This window comes from Opisthorchis viverrini, assembly GCF_000715545.1.
Source record: "Opisthorchis viverrini unplaced genomic scaffold opera_v5_7, whole genome shotgun sequence".
In the NCBI taxonomy this organism is placed as follows: domain Eukaryota; kingdom Metazoa; phylum Platyhelminthes; class Trematoda; order Opisthorchiida; family Opisthorchiidae; genus Opisthorchis; species Opisthorchis viverrini.
In genome coordinates, this window is record NW_008751663.1 from 3,695,925 (window position 1) to 3,723,855 (window position 27,931).

At 41.6% G+C, this 27,931-nt stretch overlaps 2 protein-coding genes across 2 annotated transcripts; both read left to right on the forward strand.

The window, feature by feature from the left end:
- Nucleotides 1–64: 64 nt before the first annotated feature.
- Nucleotides 65–15,482, forward strand: T265_00747 (hypothetical protein; the record flags this gene model as incomplete). Its single annotated transcript, XM_009164596.1, has 6 exons — nt 65–304; nt 2,575–2,730; nt 7,812–7,983; nt 11,850–12,067; nt 15,198–15,234; nt 15,328–15,482. The coding sequence occupies 6 exons, from the start codon at nt 65–67 to the stop codon at nt 15,480–15,482; spliced, it is 978 nt and encodes a 325-aa protein (XP_009162860.1).
- A 426-nt stretch (nt 15,483–15,908) lies between these two features.
- On the forward strand, nt 15,909–27,537 carry T265_12627 (hypothetical protein; the record flags this gene model as incomplete). The annotated part of the gene is given in 8 exon segments (XM_009164636.1): nt 15,909–15,975; nt 16,128–16,267; nt 16,360–16,467; nt 16,492–16,658; nt 16,665–16,818; nt 18,420–18,645; nt 25,355–25,629; nt 27,307–27,537. Coding segments are annotated over 8 exon segments (1,368 nt in total).
- Nucleotides 27,538–27,931: the final 394 nt, after the last annotated feature.

The window sequence follows — 27,931 nt, forward strand, 5'->3', positions numbered from 1 at the left end:
ATTCAATCTGGAAAAGAATTTTGGCATACGGATACACGAGACACGGAAGGGAATTTCTGGAAGCATGGCAGATTCGATCAACCGGTGCATCGAACTGGATCCAATTTACGTGCCTTTAGGTGCAAAAGACCAACATCTCAACCGGATTACTCAAGGAGGACTGAATATTGGATTCACAAATAAAGAAACAAGGAACTCCTCGGAGTCAAATCAACGAAGGTCACAAGCCGGAACTCGGAATGACAAAGATCACTCCAATATCGACCAGATTACGACGGCGAGGGATGCCAAGCTCAAAGGTCACGTGGGCATCGGCGAATGAAGACACGGGATAAAAGAACAACCAATGGAACCGCCCAACCGAATAACTAATCGCGGTCAAAGGTCATCCCCGGATACCATGGACTAAGAATAATATTAGGAGAATGATATTATAAAGAAAACATCTTAGATGACCAAGTCAGTCTGGTCCCCCCGCGAAGAATAAATTGGTATGCCAATGAGCGTATTTCGATATCAAAAAATGTTTCCAGCCGTATAATCCTCTATCCTAGGCCAGATGCCATTCGCTTCGTGTGAATTTCAACTTAATGAAAAGTACTCACTAACCGTAGATGTGCTCATCTCTATAGAGGTTTAGCATTCAACAAACAATTTTTATATAATCCAGAGAAGCATTCAAGGTCAAAGCAACCGAAGTGGTATACTTGAGAGATACAAAAATGTAGTATACATCTAGGGTCTCTGCTGATAGAAAGCTTTGTTGACGCTTAATAAAACCAGTAGAAGATCAGCATGGTTGATAGGTCCCACAAGAGGGAAAACGATATGAAATTTCCGCTGCACAATCCGGGACACAAAATCTCGTGACTGAGCCAATGCAGTGTGTCGGACTCAAGTCTCGCCTACCACTATCTTACGATACACTGAAGGACATCTCTCCTAAGATAAATTACTTCTGCTCTTTTTTTATACTTTTGAATACTATGATTAAATGCCAAGGCAAAAAGTTGGCTCATATAGACGGATTTTACGATACACTTTTTTGGTCAGCCGAATTGTTGGTCAGCCGTCATTACGGTTTAAGTAGATCAGACGGTCGTGACTGGTCATATGATTAAGCGAACTGCAGTTATGGCGCAGGTAGCTGTTTTCGCAGCAGTTAATAAACAGGGCATCTGTATCTGATACAGATTTACTCGGTAAGGATTGACTGAGTTTTATTCAGTATTGATTTGATTCTGTACCCCATGAAAACATCAGGTAAACTAATAATACAATTCGAGTGCAATTTTGGCTAAAAAAAATTACAGGTGAATAATGGTTGTGGTGGAGAACGTCTTGGCTAGTTTGTTCGATACAGTTGAACTGCGAACATTTAGTTCCCGTCATGGTTACATACCAGGTGGACTGCAGTGGACTTTAGTGACCTTGATCGTCACGATCTCTCACTCAGCTCTTAACGCGTAAACACTGACATCCACGGAGAAACATTGCGAGGAAACGTTCGCGCTCCGTGTGCTAGAAAAACAGTTTCAAAACCGCTAAGATATAACCTCGTCCCTAATCAATTATTGTACCTAGACTCTTGAAAAAAATAATGGGCCTGATCCCTGGGATTTACGCCACAACCGACCCACCATTTACCACCATCGAAAAACCAGAGGTTTATTCTCTTGTGGTGAACACGCCGTAGCCTACGTGCCCACGTTACCCACGTGGCACTTCCTTCTTAAGGACTTACGGTTTTTGTGACATCGTATTTCATGACTTTCGTCGTGCTGGAGAGCAAATGTGATCCAATAACTTTTTTAACTCAGTTGCTTTTAATACGATTTAAGCACCAAGAGCTTCTAAAAAAACTGGCCAGCCAACCTACTGGTTGCCGATAGGATCTTGCATCAAAATCAGCTTTTTAAGTTGCATTTCATCAAAATCGGGTAACCATCCACCTCAAACCCCTTCCAAGTTACTTAACGAAATCTATTTGATGACTTATAGTTCGGTATCTGCTCTGTGAGTTGCAGCGATATCTGCTTAAAATCCTAGTGACCTGCACTCCTGTACAGAGTTGTCAGAACTTTAAACCCCGAGTGTTTCCTCCAACTTAGCGCTTGCTAGCAATGGGGCAGTATGTATTGTTAATCCTATGAAATCTACTTTTTATATCGGTTTGTGTAGAGTGTAGTGTAATTTTACAATTGTTGGAAAGAAACGGCTTGAGAAAAATATGCACGTTGGTTTGTATTGCTAATGGAGTGACCATATTGCACCTAGTTCCAAAAGTATGAAAGTGGAAACGCGTGCTATTAAGACCTGGTCATGCATCTGAGTAGATCAACGAAAGTGTTTGAGCTAAATTCGACCAGGAGATATCACCGCGTCTAGACTTTACGAGTTGCAAATTTGTGAATTAGCACGTTCATTCACTTTGAGACAGACTCGCATAAAAACTGACTTCGGAGAAGATTGTTGAATAAGCCATGTTTTTCGAGGTGTGACCGATGCAGAGTGTCCCACTAATAAAATACTTTGACTATTTATTAATTTTTAATTCTCATTTTTTGTTATCAGAAAGCTCACTTGGCAGTGGCATCGCTGACAATTACATACGATCGCGAGCGTGTTATCGACTTCACCACACCGTTCATGAGTTTGTCACTGAGCGTGATAATACAAAAGAGCAAACAGGACACTGGTCTTCAGTTCACCGCACCATTGTCTAGGGAGGTGAGTTCCCGACAAAGGACACGAGTACCTATTTCACCAAACTATTTTCATTTTACGCTACTGTTTTCATTGCAACGTTTGGTTTACGGATAACTGTTGCGCGAGCGATGTGTAAAAGCTACTTCTTTATTCGTTGATCGTGTTATGTTCACTCCATGAGACCAAGTCGGGATGAGAGCTCCAGTGGCAGCTTCACAAAGACGACTCACCGTCCAATCCTCTTATCACAAATTGGTTACCTTCCAAAGATTTCGTTTTTTTTTGGTTAGTTTATGAGTTCGGGTTTCTCTATTTTACTCCGCGGTCTGCAACATATATATATATATATATGACTTTCTGCTCATAGAGCTCAACCAGAAGGAAGGACCTAAAACTGTTGTCTTCCAAATTATCACGATACGCCCATGAGTAAAATTCTCAAAAGAATGCAGATATTTGTGGTATTCAGTGGTGGGTTTGTACTTTTGGGAAGAACACTCATCAACGTATATTGGTTGCGGAAAAGAAGTTATAATTCCGTCTGTATTACAACACTCTAAGCTTATAAGTGAGATCCTCCGAGTGTAATTTATACACAACTAGTAATTGTCCAGTGAAAATCCTGGCCGACGATTGTTTCAAGTGCCAGATAAGACGACATCAACGAAATTCAGATTATCTGCATGCTGCTATTAAAATAATGTTTTGACTGGGAAAGAGAAGCCCAAAGTGTGACCAATCCGCTATTTGATGGTAATCTGAAGAGATTTAGAGAGTTTCAATGGAGATTTGATCCTGTCGGTCGAGTTAATCTGTGCTGTTGAGCCCAGAAGCACCGTACAGCTGTTTAATTCTTGTTGGGAAACATTTAGAATTCGCATTTGACGAAACTCATAGTTTCCAGTCTGCCACTTTCCAGCCAATGACCGACCCCGTAACCTTTCGTCCATGACTGGTTGATCAGCAGTATGATTGGCTCTCGTACATAGGGAAATAATTGTTCAGCCACCAGCCGGAAGTTGGTCGATTCGGAGACCTTTGATTTTCGTGAAGTTCATATTGTCGATCTCTAACAAGGCTGAAAGAGCTGCTGAGAGCTTCTTGGGTTTTCAGCTACTATCAGACTGCATGGCCCCAACACCAGCAGTTCAAAAATATGGCCAGTCTGGCCAGTCTGGCCAGTCTAAAATGTGTTGGACTCTCGTTTCTTGGTTCGTTAGTCCGATGTTCGGCTCCCTTGTATCTCCAGCAGTTCAAAATATGGCCAGTCTGGCCAGTCTGGCCAGTCTAAAATGTGTTGGACTCTCGTTTCTTGGTTCGTTAGTCCGATGTTCGGCTCCCTTGTATCTTGCGCTTGATATATCGGTCTTTTGCAATCAAAATCTAACCGTCACAAGTAACAATGGTGGTAGCATTGAGAATAGTCACAACCAGTGTTATTATCCTTTGTAATCTTAGTGGAAGTGCTTTTTATTTATTAAAAGGAGAAGCTAGTTTAGGATACCGTTTCCTTCAAGTCAATCATGAACAAATTCCTCGGTGCTCGGGGCAAACATACCTAGCAAAAGGCCGAAGAAAGGGGCGATATGGGGCAAAAATAGTGGAAGTCGTTTTTTGTATGTTTTTCTAAATTAATTTCTAGGTGCATGACTAGTGAATTCAGTGAAAATTTTGAACACTCATCGTCTGCTCGTCCGTACTGTCTCTGTGCCAAACCAATTTCCTTTTCGGCACACGATGGCTTTCGCTAACTGGTTCATCTCCCCTGACTGTCTCTAAACTCGTTACCTACGGCATAGAAAACATATCCTCTCCAGAACATCAGCGGATACTTCATTTAGAAAAATCTTTGGTAACTTAACTGACCAGCACCAAGTGAACATTGTGCACATCCACTCAACTTTGTGGGTGAGAGTGAGGGAGAAGTAATCAGAGCGGTTACACGGAAATTAAATAGGCTATGCCAGTTTTTGGACCTTGGGTATTGATTGTTAAAGAAGGTCTTGTGTAAATTAGCTAAGTTTATTGCTGAACTTGGTTTGGGATCTCATTCGGTGAATTTTGGCTAAACTGAAACAACACCTTATCGAGTTAAGGGGATTAAACGTGATGATCGATTAGGTCTATGTGTTTTTTGGTCGCCCGTCAAAACCTATTCGTGCAAGGTTTGAGAGAACTAGATTCTGACAGGTGTCCAACCCTCCGGTGACCACTCTGTGGAAAGAAAAGGCATGAAAGAAACCCCGAAAACAAAACTAGTAGTTTGAAAACCATAGACAACCAATTATAACCCATGAAGTCTGGGTAAAATATAAAACTTTTCTATAGTTACTCAAAGAGGTTTGGCTGCGTTTTTTGCCATCAACAACGAGTAACATAAGAGAAGACGGAAATGTGGTGTATGATTCGAGTAATTTTGTCAGCGAAATTCATGCGTGTAAAACGCTTGCGTTATTATTGCGAGTTGAGAGTACTGTAAGCTGCATTGGCTTGGTAAATCAACGAAAATTTGATGTTCTGCACTCGGAATAATTAAGTTATTGTAAATTCTGACTTGATGTTCACCAAAAATGCACTACTGCGGTTTTTTCTCCCGCTGCAGCTGATTATGGTGATGATAACTGGTCGCTTGATCAATTACGATGTTGCTGCCAAGGCATAAATGGTGATTTTTGCAGTCGAGAAGCAGGAAAATCACCGTACTTTTCGTTTTGTAAACACCGGTGTGACAAGCATAAATCGATGATTGGAAGGCATGTAGAAATAGAGAGCGTTTGAGTTCCCCGAAATTATTTGTATGGCCTCATCTAAATTCATCTTTTACATTACAATAAGGTTCCCAATTAGGTCAGTGCTCTAATGCAACAAAGTATCAGTGTTGAAAAATGATATCAGGCAAACGATATTTAATGCAAGCACTGAATATCATTTTCAAGCTTCATCAACCCGATTGACTGCTTTCAATGCAGTCGATTCGTAAGTTCACTCGGATGGTGTAACAAAAACGATGAAAGTTGTATTCAGTAATTGTATAAATGGGTAACATACCAGAGTAACGGTGATGCTACTGACGGGGAAGCACGCGAGTAATATGTGTTGTTCGTGGAATTTCACTTTGCGCCCTTTGAAAAGGGTAGATCTGTTGCGGAAAATATGGAGTCGCTTTGTAACATTTGCTTGGATTTGAGCGAGGAATGATTGGAGTCAATGAATCTCTAGGGAAGTTCAAGAAGACGCGTTCAGGAGAAGATGGATGTTCAGTTTCTGTAAATAAGATGCAAATTAGAGTTTTGCTTTCCTGTCCAATAGTCTGTAACCGATCAGTTGGCATTTCCTAATGAATGACTCCGCAGCGAAGGCTTTCTTCCTTTCACCAGTATTTATGTTCCGGTGAGTAACTTTCATGTGGATTGCTGGTTCACGCATTATAATTGATAACTCACAGAAGGCAATTTTTGTTCGCTACGCCACGTTCTTCAGTGACATTTTTGTTTGACACAAACTAAACTCAGACAGTTTTTGTTAATCAATTGTGAAAAACCCCTTTGGCTTCTGTCCTTCAGTCCAACGTCACCAAAACCGGTAAAGGTGACTGGATCTGAACGGTGGTTGTAGAGCTTTGACGTGATAAATTTATTGTTGTTGAATGTATTCAAGAAGTCATTAGGACTCAAATTTCGCACACTCAAAACACTCCATTTGAGGGCTTTGCAATCAGCGGACAATGAAACTCTGAGTATAGTTGTGTTGATGAGTGTATCGCAGTGAATAGTGGAGAGAGAGACAGACAGTATATCATTCCGAGAACCAAAGTTGGTTTTTTCATCGAGTCATCAATGTACCACCGCTTAGGCACACCCAAAGTAGCAAAATCCACTAAGTGACCAAGAGATGGACGGAGTTCAGTGCGAATCACATAAGATGGAAGCTAATCGTAAGCACAGCGTAGATTATGATGAAAATAAGGGTTGATATTCAGCCAAACAAAAGCAAAAAGTAAACCGGATGGTTTTTGTAGAAATAATGGGTCAAATTGAAAAACAGAATTTTCGGTACGTGAACTGTGTTTAGCCGACCCCGATTATAAAGTCGGATGAGTACATTTCAAGCCAATTTCAATGTCAGCAAAACGGAAACTTCGTCCCCATATGCATGTAAGCCTTTGAGGAGAAATTTCCCACAATACTCTCATTCACTTACTGCTCGTTGTCTTCTGTCGACAGCAACATGAGTGTACAAGAGTAAAGGAGTAAACATACATGAAACGAGTCACTAGATGTCACACTCCCTGTACGAAGTTACTAGCAGGTATACTCTAATGAATATGATCAAACGGATATTTAACGGACTCACTCATGTGACAGTGCAAAAGTCTATTGTTCTTGAAGTCCGTCGAATAGCACGAATCAAACTGCCACAGTGACTGAAGTTCTTTGGTGCCAAACTGTAAGCTTCGCTGTATTATGTATACTAATTTGTAACGACTCTCGGAGACGAAGAACGCATTAAAATAATACATCTCCGAAGCATGTTTTTCCCACTGTTCTGTTCAGTTTGATCAGAGGGTGAAAGTGCGTTAAATTCCTGGATTCCGTTGAATTCTCTAAAGCCGTTCTGGGAGGTGGATGTCAAACAAACATAATGGTTTGAGGATGAAGATACCAAAGTGCATCTGAAAGACGATCATAATGAGAATTTACTCTACACTACTGACTCACAAGTTCGCTGGCGTAAAAACGGCGATGGTGAAGAGGTCAGGTAAAGCTATTGAATTGATCGTCACGTGCACTGCAATGAAGCGCGAATTTACTGTTGCACGTTACTCTAGTTGTACCTAGTTGGCTTGAATATCAGCAGTTTGAGACCTCATTGGCACAGTGCCTAAAATTACTGTGTATCGGACAGTCTCCGATGTTCAACGCGGAATTTGCCCATTACATTCCCAGAACTAGTGGACAAGGGTTTATCATCTCATCATGGGTTATTGGTACCTTTTTATAGAAAACATTGGGTGCCAGTATAGCCGCATTCAGAAACGCAACTGAGTTAAATTTTCACGATATCCATCAACAGTGTAACACGAAGTAATTGTCTATTTTTAGGTTTGGATATCCGTACTCATTGCATACATTGTTGTGAGCCTCATGCTGTTCTTACTGGGCCGAGTGACCCCTCACGAATGGTATGCGCGACACCCATGCAGCACACGTGTGGAAAACCAGTTCACTTTGTGTAACAGTTTCTGGTTCACCGTCGGATCCCTAATGCAACAAGGTAAGGCACTGTTTCGTTTTTTTTCTACAAACATCTCTTACCCCACTTTTTCACTCCACATTGTTGTCAGCCTCATCAGATGCAAATGATGTCCGAAAATTTGAGCGTGTTTTCGCTTTCAGTTAGTGTTTTTCCCCTGAGTTGTTATTCTGGTCGAAGTTTTTATCTCTCGAGTTTTATTTGTGTATGATAGAGGACCTGTCATTAGTGAGGCTGTGGAAAGTTGCATCTCTACTGCCTGGGATTAACGGACGATAGATACGTCGTTGAATAATTGGTCGAAATCTTCTCCCTTTCGAATCTAGCAAACAGGCTTTTTGGTTTATGACTTTAGAGCCTGGAATGAGGAAGACGGGACAGAAGATAACTGTGTGCTATGGATTTACAATTCTGTTTACATGCATGCGGCGGTACCCAACTACCAGAACCATTACTGCACCTTTACAGATATACTGGTTATATTTGTATGTATGATATATATATATAGTATAAAAACCCTTTGAATCTAAACTGAGCCTACTTCATATGTGGCATTTGCGTGGTTCCTATGATTACATTGTCTTGTTTAGAAAATAACCGCGTTTGCCTGTGTTCTGACTCCACCCTCAGCTAGGCGCTCTGGGTAACTGGTCGTTACAACTCATATCCCTCCCCCAACTCACTCTAGTTGATCTGTGTTGTATAGTTGTTTCCCTCTGTAGAATATGATTCCTACTAGTCAACAATTATGACTTTTTGAGTGTAAAATAGGAATGCTGGTCTGAGGTAGAAAGAGCCTTTCATGGAACAGTCTGTAAGTTTACGAACAATCATATCTTGGTGAGTTAAGCTGACGTTCGATTCACACTCAGGTGTACCACCTAGGATAAGGCGACATGAAGGGCGTCATAATACGCAATCTAATCTCGGTTGCAGTGCACATTTACATGTGTTTATCTCCCTCGTATGTTTACTACGAAGCCACACTGAGATAATATTGACAAATACATTTATATGTAAGATTCAATATATGTAGAAGCAGACCCGTGTAGCAAAACCTAGATGAACAAATGTCCTTATGACAATATCAGCAAAAGTATGGTAGAATGACGATAATACTATGCTGGGTTTTAGCAGTTTGACCGCATTCAGTAATTTAGAATCAGTAATTCGAGCCTATCAGTAAATAGCACTTTACAACACTTTCACATCAACTGACTCAAATTTTCAAGCCGTGAACTGCGTTCGCTGAAGAACAAAAGAGTAAATATACATACGAGGCTATTGGCCAACAAGTCCATCGAAACCAAGTAGTTACATCTTTCTACTAAACAGTTGTCCTCCTGTCCTCGCCGAACTATTCCATTGAGTCCTCACCAAAAGGAGGACGATTGAACCAAGTTTTACTCTCATTAGAGCTCATTAATACTGCACATGATTAGCCCTGTCGTGGTTTGAACTTCGGACGTCTCACATACCAGGACTACTCAAACAGCTAGCATGAATTTTACAAATTCTCCAACCACCTACACTTAATCGGAGACCGTGCAGCACCCGTGGTGCTACCTGACTTGGAATTTCTGACAGGTGGGTCAGCACGTCGACACAGTTGGGACAGTTACTGGATCGCCACTCTTGAAAATTTAGGTGTGTTCAAGGTGTGCTGAATCCGTAGTGGTAATAATCTAGCCTTACATAGCACGTGCTCGAAGTTCAAGCCCGTGCATGATCAAGGATCTGCACTGAGCCCAGTGTCCCCTCCCCTATTGGGAGTGGAATCACTAGAATAGTTGCCTCAGGACAGGAGAATGAGTGTTCAGGCGAGACCGACATGAGAATGAGTACATTTAAGCCGTTTCTAGATTACGTAATGTTGGATGGAAAGGACTCTGTAATCCCCAGGACCTGTACGCTATACCACATGAACTGAAACTGTTGGTGTTCAGGCGAGACCGACATGAGAATGAGTACATCTAAGCCGTTTCTAGATTACGTAATGTTTGGATGGAAAGATTCTGTAATCCCCAGGACCTGTACGCTATACCACTTGAGCTGAAACTGTTGTATAAGGCTTCTTTTTAGCGCAAGCTGTCAGACATACCCCAGCATTGGCGATCCTACGTTCCCAATGGAGTAGGCAGTCGCTTAAGTGAACCGGTTGACACGTTTGACGTACATGGTTGGCAGTCTTTGGAAAAACTGTATGTAGTTGAGAAGAAAGACTTTGGGAGAAAGTCATAGAACATCCTTCTTTACGAATGATTTTCCCTTATTGGTGGACAACCCGTTGAAGGAGAACCGACGAGTGTGGTATGGGTTTAAATTTTCCTGGCTGACGAATATGGCAATCAAAATATAGTTCATAAATGCCGCTGAAATTATCCTCAAATCAAACCTCAAGATCTCTGATATTAATTAATACTGGCTGAACGTTTTTTTTTCGGCGAAAAGTATCGGTATGTTAAGTATAGAAAGGCAGTGAAAATGTACATACTGTACCTTTGAGAAAACCGAGACGTACACTGAGCTACCGTACTGGACTTCGGGAGGGCGGGTTCTCTGAATTACGTCATGCCATTACCACTGCAAAACACCACGGCCGTTTCAACAGGCATTGAAACCTACCGACTGACCAACTGACCGACTGACCATTGGCGGCCACTGAAATTTAACCACGCTGATTTGCATAATGATTCTGTCACAGAATAACCAACCCAAAGATGCAATGCCGATGTGTACATTATGTCTTGCCGTTAACTCTCGCCTCCTTGTGCAGACAAAGCTCAAGGCTAGCAAGCAACGGGAAGACCGAGTTCATCGTACGCTCAGAGAACATCCACGTTGTTCTCCACATCGACTTCGCCAACAATTGCCAAGGCAAATAATTATATACAATGCAGATCAGACGAGCTATTGATTTTTATGTACGAGAGTACTTTGAGCAGGTTTTCGCGGGATAAGTCTACAGCAAAGCTCAACACTGTTTTCAGAAAAGGACACATTTGAAGGAAGTATTCTGCTTTACCCGGGGTACAAGTAAGATGACAGTAGAGACTGATACGACAAATATTCGGTGCTTGACCATCCTACCACGTTATCATAATTTCCTGACAACTAATACCTCCCGACATTTGATGCAATGATGTAAATAAAATCAGACGATCAAGATGTTTCGCATGCCTACCTCCCCGATCAATGGTTCGATGGTTTGTAATGACTAAAAAAATACTTGTCTGGTTTCCGAGGAAACAGGGTCTTCTGGATTCATCAGATCCATTATGATGTCATCTCATATCACTGAAAGGGTGAAAAAGGTACGAAAACTCGAGCAACTCGGTAAGTCAGGGCAAAATGCGCAGACGAAAAAACGCTCGGTGAAAAGCATAATCGAAAAATTACTGAGGACCTAATCATGTTGAATGTACGCTGTCCTTCGATTCAGTTTATGGCCGATATATCTTGTCAGATTGACGCAATGCATGTTTTTCATGAGTGCGACGAGCCATCTTCTGTATGCATTCAAGACATCATTTCTTGTGGAAGTATTCTGAGGAACGGTGGAGTTTAAACAGTTATTTTATCGCGATACAATAGAGCACCGCACTGTTAAGGCTTCAAAATTGTAAGTAGGTAATGACGGAGGCAATTTTCCCACACCACCAGGTGCAGGTTGGGTGGTCACATCTCAGATTACAGTCTCCATTTTTAAATAATTGGCCTTCCATAAAAGTTAGGGACCAGTTTATACCTCGTACTTTTAAAAGACTCATACAAAAATCGGGATTTCGCTCGGAGCGGTTGAGCTTTGTTGTTAATACGGGCTGGTTTTTACTCTTTGGTGACTTTTATCTCGAACACTTCCAACGAAAAATTGTTCACTTTTTCAGGATGTGACATCTCTCCGAGAGCCACGTCAACTCGCATTATCGGAACCATCTGGTGGTTTTTCATCCTTATCATGGTATCTTCGTACACGGCCAACTTGGCTGCCTTTCTAACGATTGATCGAATGGAGACGGAGATCGAAAATGTGGAAGATCTGACGAGGCAGACTAAAATCAAGTACGGGACTCTCTACGGAGGATCAACCTATTCATTTTTCAAAGTAAGTCACCGGACGACCATGATGCAACTTGTCAAGCCCATAAAAGCATAACAAACGGTCGGTCATAGTGTAGAAAATTGGTGAAAAAAACTTAGAACGAAAGACCGATTAGGCTTTACTAAACAGGCACGTTTCACCTAAATTTACCGCGTTCTGCTCACTACATTTTCACTAAAATACGGCAGTATTCGACCTCCGTCAAAAACATCAGTATGTCCAGTAAAAGGCAGGCGTACAGCATTGGATCTCCTATCCAGCAGTGGTGAGCAACGACGAACGATATGCAATTCGACGCGAGTCTCCGCATAGGGGAACATCCGGATAACTGAGGTATCTGAACAAACTTGAATCAATCTCAATCTCCGGCTGATCTAATGGAGATAGCGATAGAGTCATTCTGTTCGCAATTTGTCCACACAGGACCTAACTAGTCCTTGACTAAGCCGTTCGTTAACACCACCGCTCCATCGGGTTGCACAAATGCATTCCGCAGCCCTGGGCAAGAAAACAATTAACCATAGTAATTAGAATCCCACTTTGTTTGCTTGTGCTTGAAGCCAACCCACTTCTTGGACAGGAAGACCAAGGTTCGGTATCACCTTTCTCTACCACTCAGCTTCAATCAGGTTCCTGAATGAATTTCGAAATCGTGAGTTTCGTTTGCACCCTGTGTTGGGTGAACTACTCCTTGTTCCAAACAAAGAGATCTGTCCGTGAGAAGTTTCACTGGTCTTCTCAGCTGCGACCCGATTCGCCCATTTTTGGGTAAACTAATTTATGATATCACCCGAGAGATGACCTTTCGTTACCACACACGTTGTGTGATCACATCTGTCTCTTCCGGAACGCCTACCTTACAACAGTGTGTGCGAACAAAAGTTGGAAATCCTTTAATCGGACGGTAAGAAACTAATTACATGTTTGTTTGCTTGAAGGGATGACTTGTAGCTTGGCTGCATACTCTGAGGTTGTTTCAGTGAGTTTTTGAAGACGAATAGTTTAGGATACACTGTATGCGAGCAGTCACGAGGAAAAAACCCAATATGAGATGATTCCGAACCAACGAAACATACCTCTACCCTTACAAGAAACACATAAGCAAACCAAAGACTGACCAAATACGGAATTGCAGAGGAGTCGATTTGAATCCACAGTGTGCAATTAACACGGTGGAAATTTTACGTGACGAACCCTAATAGGTCAGTCGAAGACAGTTTCTCTAGAGGAGTGCGTGTCATAAATTGGATTGTTCCATGATGTTCATTCAGGAAATCAATTGAAGTGTGATATAAAAGCTCTTTGGTGAACTTAAAATAATGAGATCAAAGGTAACTCTCCTCACTCTCAGTCTCAAGAATTGTGGACGTGGATTAGGTGTCGAATGAGGTTGCCCGTCGCTGTCGACTGACACAAAGTTGTTTTAAAGTACAATAATTTGTCCCCCATCATATTCTATAATCCATCAAATTCTTTGGCTTACAGGGAGACTATTTTTGCTCAACCGTTATTCCCTCCAGAATATTGTCTGAAGAACTGAGCAAACAAGCGAACGCCTTCATCACCGGCGATGAGACAGCCCAAGGTCATTACAACATATACTTAATAGCTGACATTTCTGGTCTAGCCTTTTTCTGCATAAATTAACCCCATCCAAAATTATTCAACACGTCCCCCAAGAGAAATCTTCCGCCGGAATTTTAATCTAATTCATTTTACTCGTGACAGCATCATCAAAATTATAACGGTGAGACCTGATTTTTTGTAGGCTTGCTGTGACAATATGAGCAGCCGCGTAAGCGATGATCACAGTTCCCTATTCTTAATTCACACACGTAAATCGCGACTATTTTCTTATGTCTTGAGAGCTTTGACACCCGTAGTCTGAGCCAAAATTACATGCACACACACAACTGTAATATTAACTTGTTTTCGAAGACACACTATACCGTAAAAGAACGCAAGAAAACTCTGAAGAAGACAACTAACTTCTTATCAAAAGCTGATGACCGCTTCCTCAGGTCATCGGCGAACAGTCTCCATTTACCTAAAACTTTCACACCAGACTGACGTTCCCGGAATATCCTAGAACACTCAGGGAGCGTACTAGGCCAGCGAAAACAAGCATAAGACCAAAGATTTGTTATTTTCCAGCATTCGAATTTTCAAATACGGACTTTAAAATTCGGGCGGAACTAGAATAGGCTAGACAGCCCGAAATTACTGTAAAGCACTTGATCTACTCACAAAAGAAGGTATCTTACTGAAAAATATTTTCTGAAGCCTTGTTTCTTAGACGTAGCCAGTCGATACCAGATGTGAACTGCGTAGCGGAAGGGTGGTTACACTCATTCCTAATTACTGACCGACCAGCTGTATTTGAACCATACACTATCCGATAACTTACCGATCTACTTTGTGTTTGAATCACTCCAAAAATTCTTGCAACGCTCACTACTGATGATTCTTAACAAGAATAAAACGCTGCAGAGTGATTATCGACTTACAGCATAAATTTACTTCACTACAGACCATATGTAACCATATATGTTCACTTTTGTGTACGATTTTTGAGTGGTAATGCCGATTCAATATCGCTTTGCTTACGTGATTCTGTCCACTGGTGATACAAACGATTCAGAGGACCAAAAATCCAGTGACACCATAGAAAATATGAGGGTTTGAAAAAGTTGTGGTTATCTTTTCAAAAACAGTTTACCCCAAGGGAGCACTACTCCAATGAACCGCTAACCTATTCATGTTTTCATGTAACCAGTAACCTTGATTAATCTAAATTTCGCTTCGATAGGCCCTTAAACCTAAGCACACTTCTGGTTTAACCTGGCGGGGCGTAGTAACCGTGTTTTATATGACAGTTAACCTTATGAATAAAGGCATTCTCAAGGTAGAAATGTTAGTAAGTTGGTTCACAATATAGCTTATGCAGTTTAGCCTTCCGTTCACGAAACCCAATGGATTACCCCAACGTTCTGAATATATTTTACTTTGGCGAGAAGGAATTGATACAATGAGCAGAGTTTCCGAACAATATTACTTGCGATCACAAGTACAAACAACCAATGAAACGTGAGCTGCCTACTAGCTATTGCAGTCTAGTAAATTTATCAAATAGAGAGGCGTTGACTGTCAGGAAGCAAAAAGACGAATAAGTAATTCATAGCGTTAAAGCTGTGCTTGAAAACCTTTCTCCAACGAAGGCAGAGAAACTAGGGCTACAAACACTTACAGTCTTTAAGTCCCAGGAGCCAGAAGCCCCAATCATCTCACCAGCAGAGCTGAAAGCCTTTACCACCCTGAAAACAGGCGAATAACAGTGATTAGAAAGGCGAATAGGGAATTGAATAAGAGTGATTGTCCAAAGAAGGTTAAGCGACACCTAGCTGAATGCTTTTTCTAGCGGATCGATAGTGGGAACATTAAGTATATAATGAATGAGAGTAGGGTTGAAGTTGGTAGGTATTTGTGGTCCGTGATAAACCACTTAGGGCAAGGTAATTGGTAGCGATTTCACCCCCAAAAGTACAATCCAACCACGGCTTTATGGCCTAACAAGAATACCTAAACCAGATGTTCCGGCGAGACCGAAAGTAGACGGAATGGGCTTCCACCCCATGAGCTAACCAGAATCTTGGCAGGTACTATAAAAACCCCAACCAGGAAAACATAGAAATTCATATGCCTTTTCCAACAAGGTAGCGGACATCATCGTGGAACCAGATGACATTCTTGAAAGTTTCTATGTCAGTTCTTTTTATACAAACGTGCCAAAAGGGGACTCTAGAAATAACTAACCGATTGCTACCAGCAGCATCAGCCTTTCAGAATGGACCTAGCTTACGGTATCCGAAATAGTATAAGTTATAAGGCCATGTCTGAATCTCACTCACTTCGTTTTTGCACCCCGTAGTTTACACTTAAGAACAAGGCCTATCAGTGGGATCTCCAATATTCTCCGTTTCCGCAAATAAATCTATGGATGATTTTGAACAGAAAGCTTTAGCTGGATTCCCATAGCCACCTAAGATATTTTGACGTTATGTAGATGACGCTTTCTTCGTGAGGAAACGAAACGTTAGTGAACTTCACTACTACCTGAATGACCTTAATTCACACATCAGTTTCAGTACGGAGATAGAGTCTACTTCTCGTACACTGCCCTTCGAAGACTGCGTGACGCATAAGGTCGGGTAGAAACTACTCGTCTGTTCATTCGAAGTTGGTATTCGCTGGTATTGCCTCATCAATCTTTAGTCGACTAAGGGCCCTGTGCACAGAAGAGGTTGATCAGACAGCAGTCCCAAACTGAAGTAAAGAATAAACTTCAGGGCAGTGAATATCAAGCTAGTTTGATTAGGCGTCAGTTACGAGGGACGTTCGTACTGGTGGCGAAACCAAACAGGGAATAGATTGGAACTGCTGTGATTCCGTACAAACCAGGGATATCGGAAGTCATTCAAAGAATTCAGAATAAGGCTAACATAAGATTAGCTTTTTCGAAGGGAAACACTCTGTGCTCTGAATTGGTACAGAGCCCGCCTGCAAAGAGAACCAAGGACCGTGTCTACAAAATTAAGTAAAGCGACTGCACTACGGCCTACTTAGGACAGACGGCCGGGGAAGCATACTCGAGGATCGGAGGACACAGGCTGTCGATAATTGCACATGGATATCGAGCGTTACTGAAAGACTCAGTAATGTCGGAACATGAACTGGGCATGGGACAAAAAATAGATGTAGAAAATGTCGAATCTTTGAGGCAGGAGCTACGGTCCCCGCCACAGTCTGATGGCCGATTGGTGTAAATCGCCAAACCAGTGTAAATAGAGTACAGAGGTAGAATCGATAAGCCTGTGGAGGAGGGTTTTAGATCAATCGAGACGACACGTGATGTGTGGTCGTCTGAAAAGAGTCATTAACAGAAGCAGTTTATATCTGAAGTGTACCCGCCTCTCCTTCCCCCACATCCAAATTGCTGTAGCACTCACAGGCTCACACAGACCAACGGAATCTGCCAGTGGCAACCAAGATGAATCATCAACTGAAGCACCTTGTGGTGGAAGATTAAAGGACCAAATCCAATAAAGATAATTTGAAATTCCCCCAACCCATCAACTATAGGGTCTAGGCGACCAAATTACCGGACAAGACTCTTCAACTGACATTCGGCACTGATCCAGAGTGTTAATTTGAAGAGGTCTTGCTGATTGGTTCCCCGTTTGGCCTAAAACCTGGTCAGTTTGGCGATGATGCTGGCCTTATGAAGCCTTTGCCGCAAAATCAAAATGTTGTCCAGTCAAGAACTACCGACTGTCCAGGATGACTTCGCAATCGACTACAAACTTTTTCAGGTTGATTAAAAAGATACTTACTAGACCCTTCGCAGCATACCTGGAATCAGATAGCTGCTGCGATGCGACAAACTGACTGTGCGTTATCAGTGATTCAGTAAAGGATAGCGAGCGCTAGGGAAGAAAATTATTGTCCAAATAAGTGGTTAAAGACTACCACACATAATCAACCAGCATGTGCAAAAAGGGGTATTGTTTTTTTTTACTTTCAAGCAGTTAGTGATGAAATTTTCTAATGGAATAGACGCAGTGAGGGAAGCTGCAGACAAACTGTGTGCCGTAGGGTCTTCGCACCGTTCTGTCTGAGACCCACATGAAATCCTATGGGATATAGTACACAACTTATCCCAATTGTCGCTTCCTGGCCGGACGGAATATTTTTCTTCACTCTTTGTTAGGTTGGTGATTGGGTCCCGTGGATGGCTCCTTAGCTTGATACGATGTGTTTCTTTCGAGGTTTTTCAATGGTATAGACATCTAGCTCTTGATAGTTCTTCCTGCGGACAAGAAGTTTTAATTAGATCTCCATCCGTCCACCTTTCCACCAGGACGTTTGGCTCCCATTGTTATGTGACAGTTTGGTACAAGCCCCCACTTAAGGCAATTATTTTTAATGATACCACGAGAAGCCTCTGTTGTTCACTTGGCCTGATGAGGATTTTGTGTGAATAGCGAAACGTCGTCCAGTTAAAAACTACCGATTGTTTAACCTGTCTTCCTGGAAAGATGAGAACCTCTTATAATTCTTATCCTATGTGATAAAAACGTGTTTCAGAAGTGCCATGAGTATTATTTTCATGTTTTGCCTATTTCGTGCCAGCTAGGCTCAATCAGGCGTACAAAAAGCATGCCACTTTGTGTTGGTAAGCAGATCTTTCTAGGGTCTTCCATCATCTATAATTGTGTTGGCAAACAGAAAATAAATATCAACTAGGTTATTTTTCGATTGCAAAAGCTAAGTCCCTTTTTATCCCCCCTTCCGACAGCATTCAGATATCCCAACATATCAACGAATGTGGGAGTTTATGAACGCAAACAAGTCATTGTTTGTCAATAAAACCGAGGATGGCATTGTCCGTGCCTTGAATGGTGACTACGCCTTCATTTTGGAATCCACGCTGAACGAGTATTATTCTCAAAGGAATTGTCAGCTGACACCTCTCGGTGGTCTGTTAGACCCGCGAGGTTACGGAATCGGTTTGCCGATTGGAAGTAAGTGTTGGTTATAGATATATTTTAGCCTTTTTACCATGCATACTGATAGCTTTGGTTTTAAAAAGTTGTAGCCAACCACATTTCGGGAAATCATCGTAATATTTACTTGCTTCAGTGCATGTAAGAGCAGATGTCTCAAAGTTTAGTCAAACTGACTTTCAAACCTCTAGTCGCTGATTTAAAGTGTGGGGTTTGTACGAAAAATTAAAGCCATAAGTTGATTTGCGACACCTTCACCACGTATAGCAATCTGGATTGGAAAGGATACAACTCCAAATATTCCAAATAACATGGAGTGGGAAAAAAGAAAACTTTGAATGCAACTCATTGGAACACCTGGGAGACATGGTGCAACATGTCAACGTACTTTTCGTGATCTTCATTGCAGAAGTGAAACATTGGAATTGAATAAAATACACCCTGGACAATTACTGGTGGTGTCCTGTAGCTAAACTAATCGGTGACATGGTAATCACGTGGTTTACTATACTATACTATACTATACTATACTATACTATACTATACTATACTATACTATACTATACTATACTATACTATACTATACTATACTATACTATACTATACTATACTATACTATACTATACTATACTATACTATACTATACTATACTATACTATACTATACTATACTATACTATACTATACTATACTATACTATACTATACTATACTATACTATACTATACTATACTATACTATACTATACTATACTATACTATACTATACTATGTTGTGCACAGAGGCCAGTGTGATTGGATTGATGGCTGTAATCATGGAGTTGGTGTTGTGTCGCAGAATTCTGAAAGAGTTCACGGGGTCCACTTGATCGCTTGTTATCAAAACGTTGCTGACAAAGAAAATACCTATTTATGATTTGACCTCTGCCCTGATAGCTGTTGAACCCACATTATATCTTCAGGATATGTGCAGCTAAACGTTCTGTCTGGTTTGTCAATGTAAGCGACGGTTCAATTTCCGCCATGGAAAGCACAGAGAGCCGATAATCTAGTTTCAGGTTTTCAGGGAAGGCTGGTGATCAGTATGAAAACCAACTGGGCTATTGCGTAGACATGTTGAAAGGCTGAAGAAATGTTCCGCTTAATTTCGTTCCTCAAACGAGCGTATTTCAGTCAAGAGAACAAGTGCCAACTGAACTGTGGGATTTATAATTTTCCATGAATTTAGGTAGAGCAATTAAGTAGTCATTTGGCATGGGAGTTTCCAAAGCATTCCTCTTTCCGTCTGAGCAGCAGATCCCGTAGACCAGAACCTCTATAAGCCCAAAGTCATAAACTACCGGCACTCTTAAAAACAAACGTATCCAAAAAGTGTACACCCCCCTGGAGCCACACTCAGAGGTGACACGTAGCTGAGACTGCGTAGAATTAAGAGTGATTGGGAATGATTGACACTGGTAAGACCAAATACCGCCTCAACAAAATATTTATAAAATAAGTACTTTGAGGTGTTCTTCATGGGTATTGCTTCAATCATACATGTCTGTAATTATCGTAATCAAGTGGATGGCCATATATCAAACCCAAGAAACAGCGAGAACAGACTCATGTGGATGAACTAGTGGACGACGAACTTAAGTAGTCACGTAAACTCGCCGAACAACACACAGCTGACAGGCAAACTGTCAACACAACACAATATCGTTTGCCACTAAGTCCCGAAACATTTGTGTATAATTGGTCCACTGTGTCCTCTAATTTCACCCTATTTTAAGTCCTTTTGTCGCAGCCCAAGTTTTTACACCTTGTAACAAAGACAATTTGAAAATCTTTATGGCCACCCTCTATAAAATTCTCCATCAAATATAGCCAACCCAGGAAATTTGGTTGATGATGCAGCTACGTGTGGACCACCTGTTCTGAAGCCGGCCACCAGAATATGTTTAAAAAACAGTTAAGGAAAGCTGTGTGCTCGAGAGGATGTTGTGACCAACCTACAAGAAGGCGGAAATTGTCGCGTATAAAACTGATTATGTACGAGGGATGACGGGCAGTGTGGTTAATTTGACCGCGTTCAGTCAGACAACGAAGGGAAAAGGGAAAACACCTCTGGTAGAACAGCATACTTTACGGGACTGGGGAGGTTCCTTGGTGAATTTTTGGAAAGATTAAACATACAGGATCAACAGTATCTCACCTCTATATTTCTTCCTTAATCAGATGACCCAGCTGTTTGCTGGAGCCGATTCTATACATCTTCAACCATTTTAATGATAAAATCTCGCAATGACTGGTCGAAATCCTGAAGCCAGTACACCAAACAACACTTCATAGCGGATTCAATAATGAAACTTGAACTGAAACTTCTAGTAATTTTTTATCCGATATGCTTTCACTGCTTGCCTGTTAATTATCCGCTTGATTTCACTGAACTAAGCAAGTTTCAGTTGCCAATCAACCAATCAGATCCCCTCTAGTGATGCACACTGGATTTGCAATAACTAATCAGTGGAACATTTTATCGATGATGTCACAACTGGGGTAGATGTTAGGTAATATTTTCGTCGGCAAAATTGATAGCGGTTCCTTAAAACTAATCCTAGAAAACACAATACTTTTGTCGACGCATAGCTAACATGTTTGTCAGTTTTAAACCTTAATAACAAAATGGACTTGCTTCCACAAGGGTTCAACAGAATCCACACTTCTATCAGTTTCATCTCAGAAGGAGAAGCCGACAACTTGTTCCACTTCTTAGTTGTGGACCTTGAACCATGTCAAAACTCTACACTCCAACAAAAACGCAACCTGATCCACAAAACCGCAAACATCTGCTCTTAAGACACACTATAACAAACACCCTTAGCCGTCGTTGCAAGAAATTGCTAGCCCTCTGGTAATTTCATTAAGAGACAAACGTCGAACTAGTGACCGTTGTCAGACTGGAAATAGTAGAATAATGACCGGTTTGTCTGCTTAGTATCTATCAGACACGATGCACCGTGTGATGTTCTGCAAAAGTATCCGTATCGTTATTAGGGCGCCTGTTAATTACGTTGAGTACCGCACAGTCACAGTGGTTGGGGCTATCGCCATCCGATAGCGCGACTCGAATCTTTTCGATAAAAGCGCATTGCTCATATATTAAACTGGTTGTGACCCAACTCACCGCCCGCCGAGATGCATTCGGTGCTCAAGAGAACTACACATACACACTGTATTTATCTCGATTTCCTTTTTTTTGTGTTTATTCTGCCCGTAATATTGTGTTTCTTACTACTGCCTTAGCTTTCGCAACCTTTCGACTGAATATGATCCTGCCTAAAATATATGCTCTTGAACCCACCTCTAAACCGAAATCGCTTCCTCAACACTTGTAAAACAACATGGTTCCCAGTCCAGAAATATATGGAGCTCACATCCACCAGAAGCAGTCAATGTGATAAATGGGCCTTGCTGTAGATGACGGCGATCATTCGGTCACACTTTCACACTTTCTTCACACATTCTTTTACAATTCTTCAGTCTGAAACTGGTCACTTGTGGTGGTAAGAAATCCCACAAGTTCCACTGCTCCACTCGAAGTGCGAAATCAAGCTTGTTTACCGCTAAGCAAAAACACACAACGCCCAAACTCTAATTTTTTCTCTAGTAGGCTTGGAGATGATATGCTTATCTATGACCAATCTAAATTGATGGAGCCTTGACGCTTGCTCCATGCACTGACATTAGCCGATTCACGTTCAGTGTTCGATATTTTAACAGTTGTCAAGACCATGTAAATCGGTGCCCTCTTAGTTTCAAGCGGCATTTTAGTCTACCTCAGAGTGGCGTTTACAGGATTCCGGAGTTGAATTTACTCGCTAGATTAAACTACTCTTATCCAATTGAACTTCTTCAGCCGCGAAGGTTGAAAAAACTGCTACTCGTCGGCCTACTTACAACTAGTAAGTAGCTGCTTCTCACCTCAAAGACACTGTGGCAACGTTGAGCAATGGTGTGTGCCCAGAAGGACATCGCGTTTCAACTGACCCAAAATTGAGTTTAGAAGTGGAAACTGGCTTTGTTTCTAGGTTTTCTGGACTATCTTCAACTCATAGATTGTGTATTCACCAGACCAGTTATACATGGAGTTCAACTTCACCATTTTTATGTTGATAAAAATACTAAAGGTTGTGTACAGTTTACTGTTGTATGTCTGCCCAGATAATATCTTCATAAATCCCCACTTGTGTAAATACTGATCTAGTCTGTTGGTGTATGCCTCATCAAGAGGAATAAATTTCCATAATTCCAAGGAATGGACTATGATGAAAACGTGTAAATCTGTATTTTTCAACGGCAGTCGATATGAATAATTGATAAACTTCAATCGAAAATCAGTGATGCGGAAACTAGGACAGTCGATCATGATAACTGTGTTTTTTTCATCAACCCGAGCCGCCTTCACACAATGCGTCAATGATTCATGTTAGCCCAACTGAGGCAGGCGTTGGTCTGTTGAACGTTGACAGCCACAAAATTCGTAGTAAATCCATACGATAGCGGACGGCAGAAGACAAAAACGAATGTAGCTTTGATTGATCCTGTCGCGGTTTCGTTCATATATTTGAGTGCAAATGAAAGCATGACGCATATTGAACAATCTTTCGGGTCTGCGTTGCCTACACCTGCTGGAGCCTGAACGGAAAAGGGCACTCTGTAGCTGGTCGGCGAATCGGAGCTGATGGTCCCTTCTGCGAAGGATTCCGGGTAAAATGTACTTCATAATGTGATTCATGGTTCCAAATGACGGGTCATCTTCCCAGGAGCATCAAATCCCATAAAAGCTCTAGGGTATCGGTCAAATGTGCTTCCTCCTTACGAGCGGTTGCTTACGAAGTCGGTCTTCTACAATCTCCTCTGTCGTCAAAGCACTGTTGGTATATAGGAGAATACGAAGGACATTTTCAGGGTCAAAAGATCTCCACCTCAGATCTGGCTTTATTGAACGAGCCATCGGACCGAACAGACTAGAGTATCTCCCAACCTTCATTTATCTATACAAAATCCGTACCTCCGCAGGTATCAGATTCCATTTAACAACAGGATATTATGTCCCTCGAAAGGCGACTGTGAATTTGTCTTGGTAACCGAAACGCTGACCAAAGGTATACCACATGTACCTAATGCAATGCTTTATTCGGTTCGCTGCCTGGGCACCACCTAGCTTGAGCAAGAGTTCTGACCCCGAAGTTGCCCTTGACGAAGTAAAAAGTGTTAGAAATGTCAAATTTTCTGTTATAAATCAAGATTTTGACTGATGCTCCAAAAACAACTGGGTTGTACTGATGGTTGTTCACAATTTATGGATTCATGGTTTCCGTTGAGTGGTTATCCTGACCTACTAGAACGTTTAGACCCAGAGGGGTTACCTGGAAGTCAATGTAAACCTCACAGAATACATCCTATCAGGTTTTTAGCTTCCATACTAATAAAAATGGATGTGGGTGGATACTGTTGTTATGCAAGATATGATAAGTTTACTTGCAGTAGGCCAAGGAAGAAACGCTATGGTTGTTAGCGAAAGTCTCATGGAATTATTTTGAAACCACCCAGTAAAAAGGAAGACCGGCTAAACAGTTTGAGTGCGAATGGTAAGAAAACATTGATATGGAGACTGAAGTCCAATCGACTCGGTACTGAGGACCCTCGGAAAAGTATAAAGCAACTAGCTGCCACTCATTACATTCGAGTTGAAACATCCTCCCCCAATTCCAACTGATGACAAATTAAAACACCTTCGTATGGCATTTGCTCAGCTAACAACAGGTAGGAACAAGTCACTTTCATCTGGTGTTGGGTTTTCAGTGCATAGAAAACAAACGATGAATGCAACCGTACACCATAACCAGTTGATAAGCCTCAAATACAAAAAAACGGAAATGGAGCATCGGAATAAGTTGCCCATCGCAACAAAAAATTCACCTACAAATCATGGAGAAATGTAACGAGGCTGTTTGATAGACGATGGTTCTTGAAAAACAACTCAAGTTATAATCAAGCACTGAAGATGGTTAGGATTTCAGGTGCCCTGGAAAGCCTGTAAAAATTTTTGTGTTCGTCATAATTCCGTGACGACAATCGTCTGCATTGAGGTTAGCTTGATCGAATCACATTTTAGCACCAAGAACAACCCAGTGAGAGCAGTAAAATTACTTGCTAAAGGATATCGAGAAGTCCAGAATTGCGTTTATTTGGATTGTGAAATCAGAAGATAATTTGAAGCAAATGTGATCTTTTTACCAGGGTAACGTTCAAAGTGAGCTTGGTACTCAAGCCAAAGCGGTAATCCTTTGTGGCCTCTTTGAGAAAACTTCTCTTCCCTATAGAAACTGAGGTCCTTGCTCACTACCTGCGTTCACCAGACCAACTGCCATCTGACCATTCAAATACAATCGCAACATAGTTTTATTCATGTTTACGAAATTTTCATGGGCAAACATCCAGTTTTGGGGTTGCGTTACTATAACCACCTCTTTATCACAGAAAACATCAGGTAAAGCAGCTCTACTTGCCTTAGGTAAATAATATCTCCAAAAAGCACGGCCATATCAATCAAATATTCAGTATGCACTTTCTTCTTGTCTTAATTTTTCATGATAACAATTTTCTGTACGACTGACACCCAGAGACTCGATATGAATCACATCCCACGTCTACATCGCATCACTCTTTCTTTGCGTTCTAGATAACGGACTTCGGGACTTATTGTCTGAGGGCATACTCAAATTGCAAAAGGATCAAACACTGGAAAAGATGCGCCAGTACTGGCTACAACGTTACAACGCCACAGTACCCTGCTATTTACAGTCTTCACAATCTGCCCTACCTTCGCGAACACAACTGACAATGGCCAAAATGTCGAGTGCATTTATCGGACTCGGAGCAGGATTGTTGCTGGGATTAATTGTTTGGGTGGGAGAAATGATAAATTGGCTTCAAAAGTTACGACACAGTCCCAATGTGAGTTATGCCTATGGTCACATCCATTGACGAGATTGATATTTGTTGTCTATGTTTCGACACTATTAATAAGGTAAATGAAAACTCTGAAAGGCTATGTACCGGTTTCTCCTTTCTTGGAGTTCATCAGACGAGCCCAGTCCCCAAGCTCTAACTAAAAGGCGAATTATTGCGATAAACATTCATTTGCAACTCAGGTTGGTGTTGACTAGAGACTCATCTGAATCAATCGCTTCTATCTGTGTTTCCATGGGGTAACATATTTAGCTCTTGCATTTAGGCTCATAGTTCGCCTGAGACTCATTAATCTAATGATGGCGACCCAAGTATGTGAAATAAATCATTCAGCTGTAGCACACCTTCTGTGCCTAACTGCCAGCAACCAGAATGTGGCACGAGGGCTGAGATACTGCTAGGTTGCCCAAGCCAAGACAGGAGAAGTCGAGATGCAGAGGTTGGGTCAATAAATTCGAGCTCTATCCACTTGAGATCTCTCCCCAGTAGGGGGAAAACACCGATTCCTGTTGTACTCAGCCATATCTGGCCTGGAACTTGAGTCCTCCAATGTAGTGAGGCATCATCATCTCCTTAGAAATCGTGTTCACCAGACTCCTACTTATAAAATCTCAGTTGGGTGAACAGGGTCCTGTCGGTGACTGTTCTCCGAAAATCCAGGAAGCACAACTCGACCCCTTCTCCTTTATTCAGACTCGTTATTTTGTCGAGAAAGTATAGGTTATAGAGACACAGACACTTGTGCACAAATTCATCGTTTTAAGCTGTCATTAAGAAGCATGTTTTAAAACGGATCACAATTTCCTCCCACTGATTTTGACCGATGTATCTGCAGTTTGAAATTGCTTCTTGGTTTCCATTTTCGTGCATCGACCCCAGGGCCAGAATTTTCAAATCTGGTGTTTTCTGAACAGCACTATCAGGAGAGCATCCAATATGTCCGTCCGTGGGCGGAGATTCGTCAGTAAAACCTATAATCTTGGCCTCAACTCATTCAACTGTGAGTAAATGCCTCCATACTGTGCTCATGAATAAATAAAGCTTACGAGACAACCACTACAGAAGCCTAACAGTGAAGTAGAACAAATTCCTCGCTATAAACCAAACCTCATACCTGAAATGGATGGTCTGATGTCACAGTAGGAAAATCTAAACTTAACACCTACTATTGAAATAATAGTAAGCGACGCCACTGACATCTATCTCACTGCAGCAAACCAGAAAATGCCGTTGGTTTTTCCAATTACCATGCCCAATGATGAAGTTAAACAACTAAGAGGTCTTCGAGAAATACACTCATTTGCAAATCAATTTGATTTTGACGAGAGACACAACTGAATCTCTCGTTTATGATATTCTACAAACCAAATTGATTTGCAACTGAGTGTATTTCTCGAAAAAAGTCCAATTGGGTTCAAGTAGAGCATAAGGTTGACGGAAACTCGGGGACTGCGCCTACCTGCTGAGCCTCAAGAATGGCGAAACCGATCGTGGGCTGTCGAAGAGTTTTCAGCAACCTTGTAAGTAGTTTCCTTTATGAAAACTAAGAGATTTATTTGCTTCATGTTAGATAGACCCTCCGGATAGGGGGACAGGTATCATTAACCTTTGTTTGCATTTCACAATCTTATCGGATCATTCATTCATTCCCTTGATTTGCAGCGACGTAGCTGTACCGAAGTGTGCACCCATCTTCGTCACGTTCTGTGCGAAAGCTGTAACCGTGGTCGGAGACGATCGTTGGACGAAGCGCTCATTTTGCCTTACAAACGTCAAGAATCCGAACAGACAGTCCCAAATGGGGTAGTCGGAATAGGTCAACAAATAAGCAGCAGTAACAAAAACAATGCTAGTTCTGGAGCTACTCGACCGCCAAAAGTGACCGCCTTGTAGCGACGCGTAGTAACCATCAATCATCACTGTCCCAAAGTTTGTTGCTGGAACAACCAACCCGGCCCCCCGTTCGCTTTTTCACAGATACTACCGAATACACTCATGTGACTAGTTCAAAAGCCTTCAAAATAAATGTGTAGCACCTAGCTACTCTGTTCAGTTCGAGAGCTTGGACTAGATCCGTCACATTCCACCAGACTTCCAAAATGACACTACCGATTTTTCCACCTGTCTGTATATTATCATCTATTAAATTTAGAAAGTCAGTGCGTAATGTACAAAACCCTTTTTTGAATACTTTCCATCACTATTGACAGGAATAAAAAAGCAGTGGATGATGACACGTAACTGCCTTGTGACCATGAAGACAAAGTGGATTGGAGAAAAGTGGAAA